General features: G+C 37.9%; 1 protein-coding gene across 1 annotated transcript in view; it reads left to right on the top strand.

Moving 5' to 3' along the window:
• SLC38A4 (solute carrier family 38 member 4) overlaps positions 1-19827 on the top strand; it is a 68468-nt gene that overhangs the window by 25922 nt on the left and 22719 nt on the right. Inside the window, exons 2-3 of the mRNA XM_007072932.3 lie at positions 15234-15463; positions 19356-19446. Coding sequence (XP_007072994.1) covers positions 15345-15463; positions 19356-19446 — 210 coding nt within the window. The 5' untranslated portion in view covers positions 15234-15344. The remainder of the gene's footprint in view (positions 1-15233; positions 15464-19355; positions 19447-19827) is intronic.

The raw sequence follows: 19827 nt of genomic DNA, 5'->3' as shown, positions 1-19827 counted from the left end.
CTAAATAGACACGTTGATAATGTACTACATTTAATAAGCCTGTTTTGGGCTTTAAGTAAATTTTTAAATATATTTGGAGCCTTAAAAAATGGAAGTGGCCTAAGATTCGATGGATATCTGACAGGCTGTGCTGAAGGAGGATTAGACAAACATTAATCTTTAGTTCTTTTTTTTTTTTAAGTTTATTTATTTATTTTTCAGAGAGAGAGTGAGTGAGGAAGAGAGGGCCAGAGAGAGGGGGAGAGAGAGAACCCCAAGCAGGCTCCAAGCTGTCAGTGCAGAGCCCGATGCTTAACCGACTGAGCCACCCAGGCGCCCCTTAATCTTTAGCTCTGCGTCTGCAATTAATTTGGCATGTGGCTCTTTGGGGGTATTCAGTTTTATCTGCCTTTATTCTGTATTTTTTATTCTGTGAGTTGAGGTTAATAACTATAAAACCATAGAAAAAGACACCTACAGCAATACCTAAGCTTTCATCATTCTGCAAGTGATACAAAGACTATTGTAGCTCAAGTATATACACAGTCAACTCACCTTCGGGATCATAGAATTCTGTTATTTGAATTATTTAGGAAGATTTCTGTAACATTTCTGTACGGAATTTTTTTTCTTTCATTTTTTTCTTGTGTCCATATTGAGAGATAAAATGAAGAATTTGGAGCGCCAAAGCATGACGTCAAAAAAAAAAAAAAATCACAAATTTTCTTCAACACTGTAAGCCTGAAAATGAAAATCCAGAGGGTAAAAACTCCATCAAAAAGAAATAATCAAGATCTTGTTTCTGACTGCAGTTGTCCTAGTATCTATTTTTAAGAATGACTTGGTAAATCAGGTAGACATTTACCCACAGTACGATAGGAAATAGTTGGATTAATGTAAGTGCCCATATTTGGAAGCACTAATATTGACTGTAGGATGATGGACATATAGTCTCGGGACTTGATCTACTTTATTAGAGTTTGAGTTTATGAAGCTAAAGGCTGAAAATGATAAAAAAAAAAAAAGTAACTTCTTGGAAAATAAGGCATCACAAAAAGAACGTAGTTCTTTTCTGCTCTAAAAGAGTGTCACTTTTTTAGCAAGGATAAAAAGAAAGATGAGAAAAAGGTAGGTGACCTAAAGAGAAGTTAAAACAGGAGAAAAGAAAAGGAAGGGAATGCAGGTACAGACATGATACAAAATTATTAAAAATTAGGTAATTTGGTTTCTTCTTAGTCAATACTGTTTCTACCCTCTTCTGCCAGTTTGGCTATAATCAGATCATATTTCCAAGTATTATTTTGTCCCATGACTAAAATTAGAAATTTGGGTGCAGTTCTGATGAGAACAAGAGGTTATCTTTCTCAGTGTCATTGCAAAATGCCATGATGGTCTGGCTAAGGCATTTTTTTTTAATTGTTGACTCATTTTGACTTGATCCAGCTGGAACTTTCTGAGGACAGCACTGAAAGTGGAAATTTTAAACAAGATAATCAGTGATTTTAAATACAAGCAAGAAAAATTTTAATTCAATGTATAGGTAGGATCTGAACTTATTTTGAGCCAACAATTTTGTACTTTCAATAGATAACATATTGGGATATACGCTCTAAGACCTTCTCTGTACTATCTGAAAATGATAGCCACAGATGGATGGATGAGGTGCCAAAATGGATGCATTATCACCATGTATTCTCTTCCTGTATATAAAGAAAAATGAAGATTGTATTGCAAGTGTCTTGTTTTTCATAGGATAGTCACATAAAATTCATGGCATGTATGGTGAGCTAGTAAGAGTGATAAATCGGAACAGTAGTATAAGAAAGAGTCAAACCACCAGTGACCTTGGTTTAAATCCTTTCCATTTGCCTTTTCTTCTGCCATTATCCTCAGATAGGTAAATATCACCAAAGCCAAACTATCATTCAGCCTCCTCACTGACCTCCGTGTCCCTGCCTCCATCTCCTCCTTCTTCCTACCTGCCTCCCCTTCCTGCTGATTTTATAATTTTTTTTTTTCAGAAGCCTTCAAGAGATCCTTATCATTAAAATTCTGAGCTTCTTTTACAGTCTGGACTATTCCATTCTATGCTTTTTTTTTTTTTTTTTTTTTGCCAGAACACGCTTTAGTCTGTTTACAGTTTTCACCCAGGATGCCTTTCCTTTTTCTTTCTACCTATTGGGATCTCATGTGGACTTTGAAGGTCCTCCTCAAAGTCCATGGGCTCCATAACTCCTTCTTGGATGGTTTCAGTCCCAGGGGACTCTTCATCTTCCGGAGTCCTGTGCAATTATGCTGACATTAACTGTGTTATAGTCTGGGAAGTCAAGTATCCCTTTATGTGGACATATCTTATCCCTTGGGTCCCCTTTCCCCTTAACCCACGTACCAAGTCTCCTATATCTGCTCCTGGTAACACTTATATGAATTCCTTTTATGAAGGATCAGTTAAAGTGTTTGTCATCTTCTTGCCCAGACTTGCTTCATTTTTCACTACCCACAGATTTTTCATTGTATTCACTTTTTAAAGTCGGTACATATTCTGGTTCATTACCTCTTCCTAGAGTGGTACTGGAGCCAAATCAGAGACTAAATGAATATGTTGCATTTGCCATGCTTTAAAAATCAAAAGAGCAAAGACCTATTACCAAATGTATATAAAATTACATCACGAATGATTTTAAGAAATATGTAGAACATGAAACTATAGCGTTAAGTCTGTCTTCCTGATGAAAGGCAAGTTACAATGAGTTTCATCAAAAGCAGACTATATGTTTTTTCATTAATTGAAATACCTAAACATGTCAAAAATTGAGGGAAGAAAATAGTCAAACAAGCTCCCAAGCTGTTTTAATTCAGCTAACTTTTATCAAATTAATTTTCATATGTATATATTTGAGTTTTAAGTCAGTGTTAGCAAAGTTTGTGATAAGAATTTTGCAATTAGAATAGATTCAGAAGAAATATAGACCTCTCTTATGTGTGTTTTTTATTTTAATCTAATATGCTAGTTTACTATAATTGAGCGTATTTGAAGAAGATCTGAATTATAAATGAAATCTAAACTAAAATTTTAAGAGAGGTAAACTTTAGTTATTTATACATTTATCTCTATCCTTTTTAATATGAAGATACCATGGAATGAAATTCACATATTAGATTTTTTTTCAGCTGACCCACTATGAAATGGAATGTTACTAGAATACAGATATTTAATCTTCTAACAATTAGTGCAGGTTTTTGCTTGTTTAATCTTATACTCATCTGGTAACTTTGCAAAAAGAAAAATCTTAAGTTGGAAAGATCACAGTTTAAACAATGGAAGTGCTTTGAAAAGGAATAGTCTTTAAATTTTTCTGAAGTTAAAATTAATATATTTGTTATAATTTTTCCCTAGACCATAATAATTTTCACAAAAAAACAAATCTACAGAGTGATTTTGAAAAATAAAGAACAAGCTAAGTAAGACACAAATACAAGCCAAGATACCATATTAAAGTTAATAGACCAAATGGGCACATTTGAAAAGGAAATTAGAAAGGGGTGAATGGACATTTTACTTAAGCTGCTGCAGGGCACTATTAAGAATTTCTTACTCAAAGAACAATGCTTAGTTGTGTTTTTATAGAAATAGAGAGCTGACCCATGTGTTGTAATCTAACATTTCTTCTGATTGGTCATCAGATTGTTCACTCATGTCATAAATATTTAAAAGGCAAAGAACCCTGAATTCTGGATTGATTTTTAATCTTTTTTTCACCTCACTCTGATATGTGTAATTGATACATTTTCATAACAGAACAAATTATATGCCAACACACTTTGACTTTCTCTAATTTGTGGAAAGCCAAATAGATTTCTTTGAAAAGGAGGAAATGCTCATTTAGAAGTTCTTTACAAACTCCAAACAGGGGTGCCTGGAGAACTTATTTGGTTGAGCGTCCAACTCTTGATTTCTGCTCAGATCATGATCTCAGGGTCGGAGGAGCCTGCTTAAGATTCTCTTTCTCTCTCTCCTTCTGCCCCTCTCTCCCACTCGTGTTCTCTCTAAAAAATTTTTTTAAATAAAAAACTCCAGATAGCATTGTGCTTATTCAGCACAGTGCCTTTGGAATGGTAACAGTGGTAGACAGAGCTTACGATTTTCAATCTTGCGGTGCCTTAAGTAAGTTGGTGCCATTTGGAAGTGTCTGTCATTCTATAGAATTTCCTCCAAATAAGCCAGAAATTCAAATATATTTGAATATATATCCCCTATACCTAATATTTTCTATGCATTCTGATTATAATGCTTCAGTCAACAATCAGACTCCATAACTATTATTACTGTATTATTATGCTTTGGCTTCAGTTCATACACCTAGAAAAATCAATTTTCCAAAAGCTTTATCAACCAACTTATATGATCTTCATACAGAATGAGAGCAGTCAAGATAAAACTTTCAGTAAATGAGTATTTTGCTGTATAAAAGCCAAAATTCTACAAACAAATAGAAATTGGTGTAACTGATGTTTAATCCAAATGTACAACAGTCAACTGAGTTAGCTGCCTCTTTTTTTTTTTTTTTTTTTTTTTTTGAGAGCTGACGCAAGTTGGACAGAGGGAGACGTTGGGGCAAGGTGGTGGTGGTCTGATTGGCCTGTCTCATTCACGCCCACTGGTCTTTAAATCATTGTCTAGAGCCCCAAAGGTTCATATAAGTCAACACTGTCGCAGGGGTCTGCCATTTCAAACAATTCCAGAAAGATCGCACAGGACTGGATAAATAATTAAGGTAAAGTTCTTTTTACATGAATAGTTGCAGTGTTAAGATAATGCTTCCCTTCTTCTTTTTATGGTGTTGATTATTTATTACAAATCAGATGTTTGAAAATAGTACTTGGGCAATTCTTTTCTCATTTAAAAAAGATAAAATTGGAATTATTTACCCACATCTTGACTGCAGCTTTCTTTTGCAGATAATTTTAGGTTTGAGCATAAAATTAGGACAGTGGATAATAGAAAAGAGAAAAAATGGTTAGGTAACAAGTATTTAGTTATTTACATCTCCTGGTTAACCACTGAGTAAAGAGTTGACATAATTTGTCTTAGTAAAATTATAAGGTTTTAGAAGAACATTCCAAATGCTATAACATTAAAGATTTTCCTTGTCTTGAAAACAAAAATGCCCACAAAAACCAATGAAAGGAGGAACATCCCATGACTGCAATGGCTAAGAGTTTGGGCTGCACCATTGGTAAATGCAAAAAACACAGTTGTGTTTTACCTTGCTTCTTATGTATCCATTTTAATGAAGGAGTATTTTTAGAGCAAATTTACTAAAAGAAACTGGAAAAGTGAATAGAATATAAGAATATATATGAGAATAAGAATAGAAACATAGCTTTAGATTTTGAAGGACTAGAATCAATGATCTAAAAATAAAGCTATATTCCCCAAATTTATCAATCAGATGGGGGAAATTCTCCATGGATTTAAGTATCTGCATATTTTGGGTATCTTGCTGAACATCAAGTAAGGGTCTCACCTAAATTCCCAGGTGATAGCAAAGAGTGTTTCCTAACTCATTGAAAAAAGTATTTAAACTGATGATATATATCACATTCATGGTCAGTTGGCTGAAAGTTTGATTTTTGACACACTGAAGAAATTTAGGTGTGTTTTCTAGAAAAGACTACCATTTATTTTATAGGCCAAGACCCTCCAGTTGTTCAGATTTATATTTAGATAATGTTTTCGGATTTTCTTGAAAGTCTTTATTTTTCTACTCCTATGAAGTATATCAGTAAGATTTAAGTACTGAGAAATGCAGTTTTGAGGACTAAATTCTTGAGTTTTCTATAACCATGTTTTAATATGAGTTGCTTTACAAAAAGTAAAATAAATTATTTTAAAACAGTACCTCTGAGGGTGATCTAGTATCTATTATGAAGGATGTTGACATTTTAGAATTTATTGCATCCACAATTCAGGTTCTGAAATATCATGCTTTAATACATGAAGCATACAGAATTCACTCTGATATATCATACGGGACAGATCTTTCTACATTCCTGGAAACTACTGTTTGAGGAAATAGGAACTGAAACTTATGCACGAATATAAGAGGCTTCTTCATGTTTAAGATGATAGAGAACCTCTGTTACCATCTAAGAACAGAGCTAGAAATGCTATTTTGCTTATAAAAGAAAATAACATTTAACACATTCAGATTTTATGAATTGTCCTTTATATGATTCAAATGACTGCTTTATGCTTATATCAGCAAGCATTTAATCTTCTTACAAAAGGAAAAGATCTCAACATAGGGTTATTTCTTTTAACTTTTCTAGTTCTCCCCAGGTACTATTTCTAAGCTATGGCTGAGTAGGGGAAAGGAATGGAAATGTTAAAATATTAGCACCAGCAATAGAAGTAGTCAAGTAAACAGTTTTGCTGTCATTGGCAGTTTCTTTTCTAAGAGGTACCTCAGACTGAATGATACCAAATGCTTTTGTGGAAGCTAATTTCTGTGAAAAATCATGCCACAGACTAACAAGCCATCTGACTGTCAATATGTGACCAGAAAGACACCGTTGGGGAAACTGTTTAAAAGAATCTAATATAAAGGTAATGTTAGATTGACTCCATTGTTAACGCTGTATTCATTTACCTGAGGTACATTTGGGGTGTGGATTTAAGTCCATTGCTTGGATGCAAAGATCATTTGGCTCTTAGAAGTTGTATGACCAGCTACTTCCCACTTGCTCAACCAAAGGGTAAATGAGATGTCAGGCTATCTGCTACCTAAACCTAGATTTCAGGGTAGATTCATCAGAACTTGGCATGAAAGACTAGACAGACTGGATGGTGGGAAATGCTCTGCCAGTGCTAGCTTCCTTTTCCCTTTCTCTTATCAGGTAAAATAAATGTTTACAGTCACTAGGAAAGGTCATAACTTTTGCCTCTTGACTCAAGGACAGTTTGGCTTCCCAGATTTGAGGTCTTTCTTTGACGTTGAACTACATAAGTAACACACAAGTTTGCTTTTCTGAGAATCTTCCAGCCTGCATTTTTTGGGCACCTATTCAAACAAGGCACAATGTTTAGTAACTAGAATTTGGATATAAGGAATCAGCTATGATGACATTTAAGATAGCACTTAATAAATGTGAAAAAACAAAGCCTTCTAATAGTAATAGTATCCTAAATACCTTCGTTTCAAGTTCTGATTTTGTATCTTCACGAATGAGTGAAGCAACAATGCAGATGACCACCCCCCCCCCGGAATGTTTAGTCCATTTCTGCAAGGTCTCTGTATCACAGAGAAACTTCCCTTCATTGAGGAGCAAAGCTAGACTACAGAAAGTTCTGTCAAACCAAATTTGATTTTTCTTTTAGAATAATTTTGAACATTCTTTGTGCAACGATGCTGTTCTTTCTCGTGATGACCAGAGGGAAACACTTCCATGCCACTTTGAAATATTAACCTGTAAAGGGGTAGCAAGAATGCATACTTGTAACTATGAAGGAGAGCATATACGGTTGCAATGGCCTTAGGAGGATATAATACGAGGCACGGTGCCACATGTGCTGGGAATACGTAGGTTCCCCACGCTGTTCCCACTTTCATGAAGCTCGCCACTTAGTGGAACAGACGGTTCTTTATCAAAGAATCACATAAAACGTAAGTGCAAAGTGTGATAAGTAGGTGAAGGAAAGGAGAACCTACCACAAGAGTGTATAACAGGGATCTAGTTTAGATGGCAGGCCTCTCTGACCACATTTAAAGATTTCCAGATTCTTTTAACTTTGGCAGACACCTGGGTTTAAGAATGTGGGAAAGAACATTCCAGGTGGAAAGAACAGCATGTTAAAAGGTCCCGAGGTGGCAAGGAGAAATGAAAAAGGCCCAGGGAGTGAAGGGAGGTGTCGTTCAATTTGGGCCTAAAGAGCAACATGTGTGTTCAAGTAGGCAGATCTCTGTAACGTAGTAGGAAATTTGACTTGATTCTAAAGAGTAATGAAAAAAATCGTTTTTTTTTTTTAATTTTGAAAGAAGGATTGATAGGACTTGGTGATAGATTGGACATGGATAGAAAGATTCAGGATAGAGAATGAGAGGTGTCAATACCTGTTATAGCCAGATTCTTCTTGTGAGCAATTGGGTTAATGACAGTGCTGTGTACTGAGATGGGGGCAGGAGAATGTGTGTCTATGAACATTTTATTCTATTTTAATGTCACATATAATGTACCGTTTATAGTATATTACATATATTATATTTTTCAATCAAGGTATATGCCAACATCATTCTTTTCTGGTCTGCCCATGCAATGATTCATTGATTGTTCGAGAAGTAGCTATTTAGAGAAAAAGTGAAAATGTAAATTATGTTTTAATAGTTCAAAATCTGTTTTTTCTACTAAACAGTTCATCAGCTACAGCAATTCTGTCTTAGTCGTGCTTTATCTTTCAGAGTTTCTGGCCCACATTTCATTCTCAATATTTGTTGAATGAATAAATACCATCTGTAAAATACTTCCACACTGAAGTATAATCATGTTAGTAAACTTTAATAATTATGCACTGAGTGTTTCAAAGTATGTACTTTCTGCTACAGGCACATGATGCAGAATATTTAGTTTCTCATGTTCTAATTCTTTTTAAATTTTGCTCTTGGCTGTTTCCTTGAGTGGCCAGTCATACAATCTTTAGAGCTAAAGATATGAGATAGGAAGATGTGTTCCAGCTTTTATGAGAAGATATCCCTTCGCCAGGACCAAAATCAGGATTAGGGGCCAAAATCTTAAACCACTAATTCATACTTCATGGGCTATATTATCTCATCTTCAAAAGAGAATGTAATGATTTATATATGGTACAAACAGCATGAGATTAAGTCTCGATTCCCGTATTTTTAAGGATACCTACCTTGCTTACATTTTTTCTGAGTTTGGAGAACTCTAAAGTCCTCTTTTATGAAAACTGTAGATATACATGTAAGATGCTATATATGTTGGCATGCTGATAAAAATAGCAATTAAATTCTGATTATTAAAAGAAAGAACAGGAATTTACTACTACTCCGTGCCAAACTTTGAGGAGCATGATATCTCCTAAATCCTGATAGCACTGCTTTGTGGTAAATAATATTACCCTCATTTTACATATGGGAAGACGGAAATGTCAGAAGTTAGTTAATTCGGCCAAGATTTATGCCCGGTTATATTTATCATCAGAGCCAGAGTTTCTGTTCCTTGTTAATAGATATGAAGCTCTATAACAGTGTCGGCATGTGGTAAGTACTGCTGCATTTTATATACTTTTTTATATCAGGTTAGCTTAATATGAATAAAATCAGTGAGGTTCCTTTGAATAAATATGCAATGAAATGGAATTTCACTGAAGCCCCCAGGCCTACTGCCACAAATATTCTGGGAACCCCCTAGAGGGGTTGACTAAAGCACAGAATACAGTGCATTCCAGGTACCGTGACTCAGCTGTGCAAACGGCCTGAGGCGGTAGAGAACTTGTTGAGTTCCTGCAACTGCACCAGGGCTGATGAAGCTAGAACACCGAGGTGGGGAGGAGAGGGAACCAGAAAAGAGGGTGAACCCTGCAGAACCATGTTGAGAATTTAGATTTTCTCCTAAGAACAAGGGGGGGGGGGACAGGAAAGGGTTTTAAGCAAATAAATATGATCCAGGTTTTGTTTTTATTTTTTTTTAAACGTTTTTTATTTATTTTTGGGACAGAGAGAGACAGAGCATGAACGGGGGAGGGGCAGAGAGAGAGGGAGACACAGAATCGGAAACAGGCTCCAGGCTCCGAGCCATCAGCCCAGAGCCTGACGCGGGGCTCGAACTCACGGACCGCGAGATCGTGACCTGGCTGAAGTCGAACGCTTAACCGACTGCGCCACCCAGGCGCCCCCAATCCAGGTTTTGTTTTTAAAAGGTCACTCTCGTTTTTGTGTGAAAAGCAAATTGCGGGAGAGGAGAGGCAAGAGAGGGTTCAAGGACAGGGATTAGGACTGTTACAGTTGACAGCAGAAGAAATGATGGTAGCTTGGACACGACTGATGGAGGCAGAAATAGAGAGTAGTAGACTAACTTGAGAAATACTCTGACTAGGTGTAAAATCAACCAGACTTTAAAAAGGACTGGATGTGGGGGGTAAGGTAGGAAAACTTTTAAGAGAAGACTCATGCTTCCGGTTTGAGTAACTTGATAAATGGTAACGATATTCTCCGGTTAGGAAACATCGGAAGAAGAGGACACTGTTACAAGTTAGATTTGGGTCACATGGAATTTAAACTGCCTTTGAGATATCCAAGTATATACATCAGTTAGGACACTGGACATGTGCAGCTGGAGAGGAGAAGAGAGGCCTGGATAAGGATGTCACTTGAGCAGTCCTTGGGATATGAAGTCTTGGGAGTAGATTGGAAGACTGGGGGGTTTAGGACCTAATGTTGAGAAATTTAAGCAACGAAGTGTTAAGCAAAATACTTTTTAAAAGAAAAAACAAAGAAGTTCCAAAAAATATCAGTGTCATTAATAAACATAAGTTTGGAAGCATTCTTCGAAGGCAGAGAGCAGATATTTTTCACTGGAAAAGTCTGTGAAAGAGAGAAGGAAGCCAGGGTAAACCAGGGTAAGTGGGCTTTTTTTTCCCCCCAGAATAAGCCTGGCAGCAGCTCCAAGTTAAATCAACGTATAGGAAGAGAAGGTGTGGATCACTGGCAACCACTGACCAGGGGGTCACCAAGGAACCTCGATCTGGACATTTTAGCCCGTTTGGGCTGCCGCCTTCGCTCAAAGGATAAGGCTGTGATCTAGGGCCTTTACAGAAGACACTAGGGCCTCCACAGCAGACAGAGAGGAGTTACAAGCAGGAATGGAAGCTCCATCCACGAGGAAAACACATGACAGCATTTTGCTCCCACAGAAACCTCTCCTAGAGTGCCCCCCGTGGCTGGGAGTGGGGTTCTCAGGGGATGCTCCATACACAGACATCTGCAGAGAAGCCACTTACAGGACCTACAAGAGAGCAACCCATCAATGAAACCTGCAAGATTTAAGAGCAACCTCAAGTACTACCTAAGTTAACCCACGTCCCCTTCATTCACAAAGATAGACAACCTAAGGTCACTAAGAATTTAAGGAAAACCAGCAAGCAAGAGAAGGGCCAAGTTGAACAAACAGAATTAACTCCAGAAAAAAAAAATACATAAATTTAAGGAGCAAAAGAAGCTTTTGAAAACTTCCAATCAATGTCCTTAGAAAGATTTGAGGAAATATTGCACCTGTAAAACAAACATAAAAAGATAGGATGAAAAAAAGAGGGAGAAGTTCAAAACCAAGTTATTATAAACTCAAAACATGACTGTGAAAAATAGTTAGTGGATAGGTCAAAAAGTAAAATAGGGGGCACCTGGGTGGCTCAGTCGGTTGGGCATCCGACTTTGGCTCAGGTCATGATCTCACAGTTTGTGGGTTCGAGCCCTGCATTGGGCTCTGTGCTGACACCTTGGAGCCTGGAGCCTGCTTCAGATTCTGTGTCTCCTCTCTCTGCCCCTTACCTACTTGCACTCTGTCTGGCTCTCTCTCAAAATAAACATTAAAAAATTAAATTAAAAATAAATAAAATAGATATAGCTTAAAAGTAATGTGTGTTATATAATAGAATACTACTCAGCCATAAAAAGAATGAAATCTTGTCATTTGCAAGGACATGGAGGGAGCTAGGGAGTATCATGCTAAGAGAAATAAGTCAGTCAGAGAAAGTCACATGATTTCACTCATATGTGGAATTTAAGAAACAAAACAAACGAGCAAAGGAGGAAAAAGAAGAAAGCAAACCAAGAAACAGACTTAACTATAGAGAACAAACTGATGGTTATCAGAGGAGAAGTGGTGGGGGCATGGGTGAAACAGGTGATGGGGATGAAGGAGTGCACTTGTGATGAGCACCAAGTATTGTATGGAAGTGTTGAATCACTAAATTCTGCACCTGAAACTAATATTTACATTGTAGGTTAACTCACTGGAATTTAAATAAAAACTTAACAAAATAAACTGTTTTTCTACTTAATACTTCTTCAGACCAAGTCTGAGGGCACAGCCAAGTCATTTTTCCAATGTGAAACAACTCAGAAATTCTGTTTACAAACATGGACACACTGTGTAAGAGGAGTCAATCAAGGTGGATTCCAGCACGATGCAAAATGAACTGAAGAAAGAAGATAGAATGGTGTTCAGAGGACATTGGCAGCTCAGTGAGACCCAGAGTGTGGAGGAGGAGACCATTCAGAAAGTAACAATGATGAAAAATTCGCTTTCAAAGTTTTAATCACAGACGACTTCTATATCATTTATTATGCTGTCAAATATACCACTGGTTCTTTGGAGCATAGTATTAACACAATCATAATGTTGTAAATGCTGATTGTTGGTTTTTAGTGTTCAAAACAACCTATAGAAAATTACGAGACTTCGTTGTTTTACAGAATAATATGAAAATATTATGAGTCTCAATATTATAAAAAGCATTTCATTAACCACAACAATTAGAAGTGCGTGAGAGGATGGATAGAAAGAAGTACACTAATTTCCTCATCTGTCATATGCACGAGTCTAGAATTGATAAACCATCTCAGAGGTTTTAGTGAGTAATTTAGAAGGACTAACTTTATATAAAGAACTAAAAATAGAAACGGTCATTAATGGTTCTTGCTCTCAAGCGAAACTGGTCTGTGTGATGGGTGAGAAACTTTTTTACTCATTTAATACAAGTTTCTATTTTTTTCTTTAACCATACGCATGTCTTCCCTTCTTTCTTTGACTTTTGTAGTTTTTTATAATTTTTCATTTGTTATTATACACACACACACACACACACTACCTCATGTTCATGAATATATTCATTTTTCTTCCTTCTACTTAAAATACATACACTATGTGTTTTGTTTTGTTTTTTTTTTCTTAATCCTGAGAGCTACTATCTTTTTTTTGGTTCTGGACAATTCTCAGCCATTATGTCTTTCTATTTTGTTTCTCCCTGGACTTACATGTTTCTCATATTAGGAGAGCTATTAGAATATGTTAAATTTCGGGGCACCTGGGTGGCTCAGTCGGTTGAGCGTCTGACTTCGGCTCAGGTCATGATCTCACGGTCCGTGAGTTTGAGCCCCGCGTCGGGCTCTGTGCTGACAGCTCAGAACCTGGAGCCTGCTTCTGATTCTGTGTCTCCCTTTCTCTGACCCTCCCCCATTCATGCTCTGTCTCTCTCTGTCTCAAAAATAAATAAACGTTGAAAAAAAATTTAAAAAAAAAGAATATGTTAAATTTCTTATTCTTGCTTCCCCCCACCATGTCTCTTAACTTTGTATTTGTCTTTCTTTACCTATTTGTGATATAATTTGAGTGATTTCCATGGACCTATCTTCCAGTTTCATGACTCTCCCTTCAGCTGAGTTCTCTTTATTTCAATGACTTTTTTTTTTTTTTTTTTTTTTAGAATTCCTTTTCGGCTCTTTTTCAAATAAGCCTGATCTTTTACGATGTTCTTATTTTATGAATTTTGTTTCTTATTTTGAATCTTCCTATTACTTTTTATTATGTTCTAAAGTCTCTTTTAAGTTGCTTTGCCATCTCAGGGGTGCCTGGGTGGCTCAGTCAGTTGAGCGTCCGACTTTCGGCTCAGGTCATGATCTCACGGTCCGTGAGTTTGAGCCCCGCATCGGGCTCTGTGCTGACAGCTCAGAGCCTGGAGCCTGCTTCAGATTCTGTGTCTCCTTCTCTCTCTGTCCCTTCCCTGCTCGTGCTCTATCTCTCTTTCTCTCTCAAAAATAAACATGAAAAACAATTTTTTTAATTAAAAAAGAAATAAGTAAATTGCTTTGCCATCTCTAGTTACTTAAGTATGAATCTTATATCTCATGCTTACTGATGTTCTTCCTGAGTTTTCATGTGGCTTTTGTAATTTAGGGTTGTGAACTCGTCAAGTGTTCCTTCCACAGATGTGCTACTAGCGTACTGGATTGCAGAGGCATTTCCATGTGGTTGTTTTATATCTGTCAGGGGACTTATGGATTTTATGAGTTCGAGCAATTTTTATGTTAGTTTCTGTGCTCAGGATTTTCTTACCAAATAGGTAGTGCACATTTGAGAACACCTCCCAAGAGTGATAGTATTTCTCCCACTATAACAGTTAAAGAATGGACGGGGGCGCCTGGGTGGCTCAGTCAGTTAAGCGTCCGACTTCGGCTCAGGTCATGATCTCGCGGTCCGTGAGTTCGAGCCCCGCGTCGGGCTCTGTGCTGACAGCTCAGAGCCTGGAGCCTGTTTCAGATTCTGTGTCTCCCTCTCTCTGACCCTCCCCCATTCATGCTCTGTCTCTCTCTGTCTCAAAAATAAATAAACGTTAAAAAATAAATAAATAAAAAATAAAAATAAAACAGTTAAAGAATGGACTGATTCTAATAGTAAAAACTTAAGAAATTGTGTCAACAACATATGATGGATTCAGTTTTTTGTTTTTTTTTTTAAAACACAATGCCAGTCCACCCCTTTTTATGTTACTATGAAAATGAGGTAAAAAAAAAAAAAAAAAAAAAAAAAGAAAAGTGCTGGGATTCAAAGAATTAAAGGCAGAGTAGAACCTAAAAGCTGAGTCTCTTTGTTGTTAAAATGCATTTTAATTTTTATATGGATGTTGACTGATGCTTACTCAAAGATCTTGGCTTCATGATCCAAGTGCCTGGAAAGCAGCTCCCTTAGCATGATCCTCCTATCCTGTGTTGCCTCTTATCAAGCATTTTAGTGATGTTAATTCTTTCATGCCCAATTAGCAAATTCAAGCAGACCATTAGATTCTGCTTTGTTAGGTCTTTGTCAACAATTCACTTTTCCTTTCTTTTAAACCATGCAATTTGCTTACAAACAGAAAAGCTTCTTGAAGATCACAGCCAGGTGTTATTTTTTTTTCTTCCCACAGTGAATAGTAAAACACTTGCCATGTTGATATACATAGGCACTCTATAAATATCTGCTGATTGAGCAATTTATTAATGATTTTCCTTCTTCTCTTTGATTTTCCCTTTTTTGTATTGGGTAAAGGAAACTTGCCAGACATATTTATATGACAGTTTCAGGAGTTTACTTTCTTTCCATGTTTTTATAGAGACCATACACAAAGTAGGTGATTCTATATTCATTTATCTAGTTTAAAGAAAATTACAATGGTTTATTTTATGTTCCGCTCACAGAACAGAGTGTTCTGAACATCAGCCCAAAGAGGAAGAACCTTAAGCTGAAGGTACAGCCTACTGTTTACACTGAAGGAGCTTGTGTGTGGACAAGAAGCGCTGACAGCTGAAATGGATCCCATGGAACTGAGAAATGTCAACATCGAACCTGATGATGAGAGCATCAGTGGAGAAAGTGTTCAAGATGGCTACACTGGGATGGGAAATTTAGAAAAGGCAGCAATGAGCAGGTATGGGGTTAAAGATGACCAGGTTCCATGGAAAAATGAGAGGTTTGTGGATGTGAGAACAATGTTTTTCAATTCATCACCTATTTGAGAGATAACAATGACATCGATGTTAACACATCAACTTTCTGATCCTAAAGTATTCATTATTACATCATTATTCTGTGTCTCTGATTTAGACTGTGTGTGACTAATTTAGAATTGAAGTTATAGCGTTCTTGTACCATTAATATAGGATACTTCGAGTTATATTAGCCTACCGTTTCTTTTACCTCTTGGACTATTTTCTCTGATCCCTCTTCCTTTGACTGCCCCTTAAATGCTGCTGCGTCTCCAGAATTCTGTAGGGATTCTTTGGTCACTAAAAGTGTCCTGTGAGCAAGCTCATTCACAACTATCACGGTCTCACCCACTGAATGCATGCCACGTCTTGGGCCTGTTAGACATCTCCACTTCCTTTCAGATCGTTATACCCAACTGTGTGCTACACATCTGTACGGGGTATCTCACATGTCAGAACTGCCTCATGTATAAAGTCAAACTTGTAATGTCTAATATTGAACTCCTATAATTCTCTTCCAAACCTGCTCCTCCCCCAGGAGTCCCCAACACAGTGAAAGTCACCACTATCATACAGCAACACAATCTGAAGACCCCAATTAACAACCCTGAGTTGTCCCTTCCCCCGAACCACACATCCAATGTTTGATTGTAGTCAGTTGGTTCCACCTCTTTGAATACTTGAAATCCACCCACTTCTGTGTACCCATTCTACTGCCATCTTACTTTAGGTCCTATCTGTCACCTATTAAAACGGCTGGTTGGTCTCCCTGTCTTACAGTTTGCTCTCCCCCAACTAGCTCTTCACATCCCTGCAAAAGTCATCTTTTACAGTTGCCAAGGGACTGCTGTTCCATCCCTTGGTAAGGCCTTTCAGTGGCTCCCCATTAGCTATAAGACAAAGATTGGGCTACACGTTGCTTGGCAATGATCTGTCCCTCGCCTAGCTCTCCTGTTCATCTCTTGCTCTGCTCCCTTTTTGTAGGGAAGCCTTGTTGAGCCACTCCCAGTTCCCTGTGCCTTCACTCATTCTGCTCCATCTGCCTGGAATATCCTCTTTTAGTATCACCCACCTACCTGCCCCTTTCTCTCTATTGATACCATTCATCCTTCAAGACACAGCTCAAAGTCAGAACTCTTATGAAGTCCGGAGGTGGAAGTGACCACCGGCTCCTTTGTGTGCCCTCTCTCGTCATTATACTGCTACAACAGGCTAATGGCTTCTGTGGCCCCAGCACAAATCACACGGCCTGGAATGTGATACGTGCACAATAGCCATTTGATAAAGTAAACTAACTCCTCACCATATGGTATATAACATGAATGATGCACGACTTAAGACACTTAGAAGGAAATTTTTGACCAAATCTCGGCCTGAGGTAGAGAATATCCTTAGACAAGGACAGCTCATTTCATTTCACAACATCCAGGAAAGGCCGCAGGAGGAAGCACTGGTCTTCCTCCATGGAGCCAGTGGAGTAAACTTTCATGCTGTTGGACCAGAGAGGCCACAGACATGCAAATCGTGGTGTTTTCTAGGTTGAGCAACCCTTGAGAATGCACGATGTGGCAGAACACAGGGCTCTGGAATCTGTAGAGTGGATATCTGAGTTTGGAGACGATATGTATCTTCCGGAAGCCTCAGTGAAAAATGCAGAATGACAAACCAGCACCTAACATTCTCGGGGTGAAGTGAATACCTGAAAAGATCGCTGATACTCAGTAAACCTTGTTTCTTTGTCCTCCACTTCGTCACCCTTAGTAAACTGATCAACTCTGATGGCTCTTGTTTCTGAGAAAGATGAGCATAGATGTGATCTCTGCAGAGGTGGCCGAGCTGAAGGGGATGCCCTCCCGAGAACAGTCCTACAGGGGCATTCGATTTGGGCTCTGAAAGCCTTAATGGAAAGAGCAGGAATGCTTTTGTTAAAACTGTATCGAGTGTTCTGGGCCACTTACAGTGCCTTAGCTTTTAACTCCTGACTCAAACACAGGTCATCATTTTGCAATTTTACAATCACTCTTAAAGATGGGTTTTGCTTACATTTGGTTTGGATTGTTCCCCTAAATATGTTTAATTTCCCAAAAGTTCACAATTCATTTATTTGAAATCATTATACTTGTGTTTTCAATACAGGCTGGGTTCAGTATCAAAACATTTAAGACGTTCAAAACATTTCTCATATATTTTATCCAATATTGTCATGTGTTATTATAATTCATCACATGCCAAAATAAAAACTTACGAATGACTCAAGAAAGAAACTCTTACTTACTTTTACATTTTACATTTTAAAAACTACTCCTGGACTGAAGGATTCTAATGTATTGATTAAGGTTAAAAAAAAAAAAAAAAAAAGAATGTTGGCATTCCAGAGTTTAAATCCAGACGACACTTTTGCTTTATAATCCTTAGGCCTGCTTTAGGCTCCATTTCATCTTATTGTCTGTTTCCAACTATGAGCATTATGTACCAGTCTCCACGCAGCAAGTATATTAACTACCGACGATTAAAATAAAGCACCAAAAGGGAGCAGGGGGTTGCGGGGGTTAGTGCAGGGATGAAAGAAAGCAGCATCTGAGGGCACGACGCTCCCTATAAGAAATAGGAGGATGCCAGGAAATGTTCCTAACTTGTGCACAGGAAGCATCTGGAAAAGCACATAAAGCTTAGTAATTTTGTCAGCTGGTCCTGCATACACTTTGCGTTGTTCCACATTCTCAAAAAGGAACCTGGTTGTCCCTCTTGCTCACAAGATATTTTCAGGATTAGCTTCTATTACAAAGGATAATTTGTACAGATCGCCTGTAATTATTAGTCAAGCCTTTTGGAAACGTGGTGGTAGTAGATCTATATCCTCAAGACGCCTGGCAGACAACTGTGGGACCTGTACAGGAAGGCAATGTGCAGTTGCCAGCCTCTGCCCAAGTAGCCCACAATCACCACGGTGTTCACAGATCATGACATTTTAAGGTCCTGCTTCCTTCCCGGCTCTTCCAATTTCATGGGTGTCTTTAATGCTTTTCTTCCTTTCTCATCGTCTAATAAGCCAAATGTATTTCCAGAGCAGTTAAAATCCTCACACTCAGACACAAAAACCAAACACGACACAGAGCTACCATTGAACTACATTCCAGCACGGGATAGGTGAATACACAGGTGGAGCAAAAAAAACCAAAAAAACAAAAAAAGGAAAAAATACCAGCTACAGGGCCCTGCCTGGGGCTGCAGGGCGCCATGGAAGACCCTAGACTTGGAGCCTAGTGGGTGTAGGCATGGTACTTCCCTTTTCTGAGCCATGGTCACCTCATCCTCAGAGTAGGGGCATGAAAGTTCCTCTCACAGGGATATTCGAGCATCGACTGAGTTGAAGATCAAAGGCCTAGGCCCTTAGCAAATATCTGCTGAATTGAGAGAATCATCTGATTATGGTGGGGCAGGAGTTGAGAAAACTCAGTCACTGCTCCGGTACCCTCTCTTTGTGAGGTCCCTAAATGGAAACCGCATTAGCTGTCATTCTCTTTCTTGCAGAGTTAATGTGGGAAGAAGAAATGTGGCTTAAAAAAAGATGCCAACTGAAAAATTATTTTCTCCTTTCCTAACTTCGTCTCTCCTTCCCAAAGTACATTCATAAGTGGAGGGCAGTTGTTGGTCTGGGAGGACCACTGATATGAAGAGAAGGGGGGAAGGAAGAGAAGGAAGAGAAGGGGGGAAAAGGTTTCAGCGCCTTGTTTTTCCTCCCTGATCCAGTTACTTAGGTCACCCGAAACAAGTACAATTCAGAGCATTTACTTAGATGTTTTTACTTTATTTCTTTTTTTTATGTGCATTCAGTCAATTTACTAACGAAGATGCTGAAAGTCAGAAATTCCTGACAAATGGATTTTTGGGGGAAAAGAAGCTGGCAGATTACGATGATGAACATGTAAGTGAATCTCTGCTTTCAGGCAGTAAACAGGACTTGAGGGTGTCTGATCTACCTAGGTCTCTGTGGGAAAACAATGTGACTGAAATTTTCCAAGCCTTGATCAGCACATTCTCTGTTTATTCAGGCCCTTACTGGAATAAGGACTTGTTTTTCCTGTTCGCCATATGGCTACATAAATCATTTATGAAATTCATTTGTTTTTTGGAGAAATCATTCTAACCCAAATGTAGTCTGCAATCATACATGCTTTCCTTTCTTTATGTTACTCAGCCTGTATTTTTTATTTTTACTGAGACCCCTGCTAAAACCAAGCATTCCATTCCATTGAAAATTACATGCTTTTACTGAAGTAACAGCTTTTGTTCACTGTGATTTTAT

This window comes from Panthera tigris, chromosome B4 (assembly GCF_018350195.1).
Source record: "Panthera tigris isolate Pti1 chromosome B4, P.tigris_Pti1_mat1.1, whole genome shotgun sequence".
NCBI classification, from domain to species: Eukaryota; Metazoa; Chordata; class Mammalia; order Carnivora; family Felidae; genus Panthera; species Panthera tigris.
Note: the sequence above shows the minus strand (reverse complement) of the source record. Positions and strands in the feature narration are given on the sequence as shown.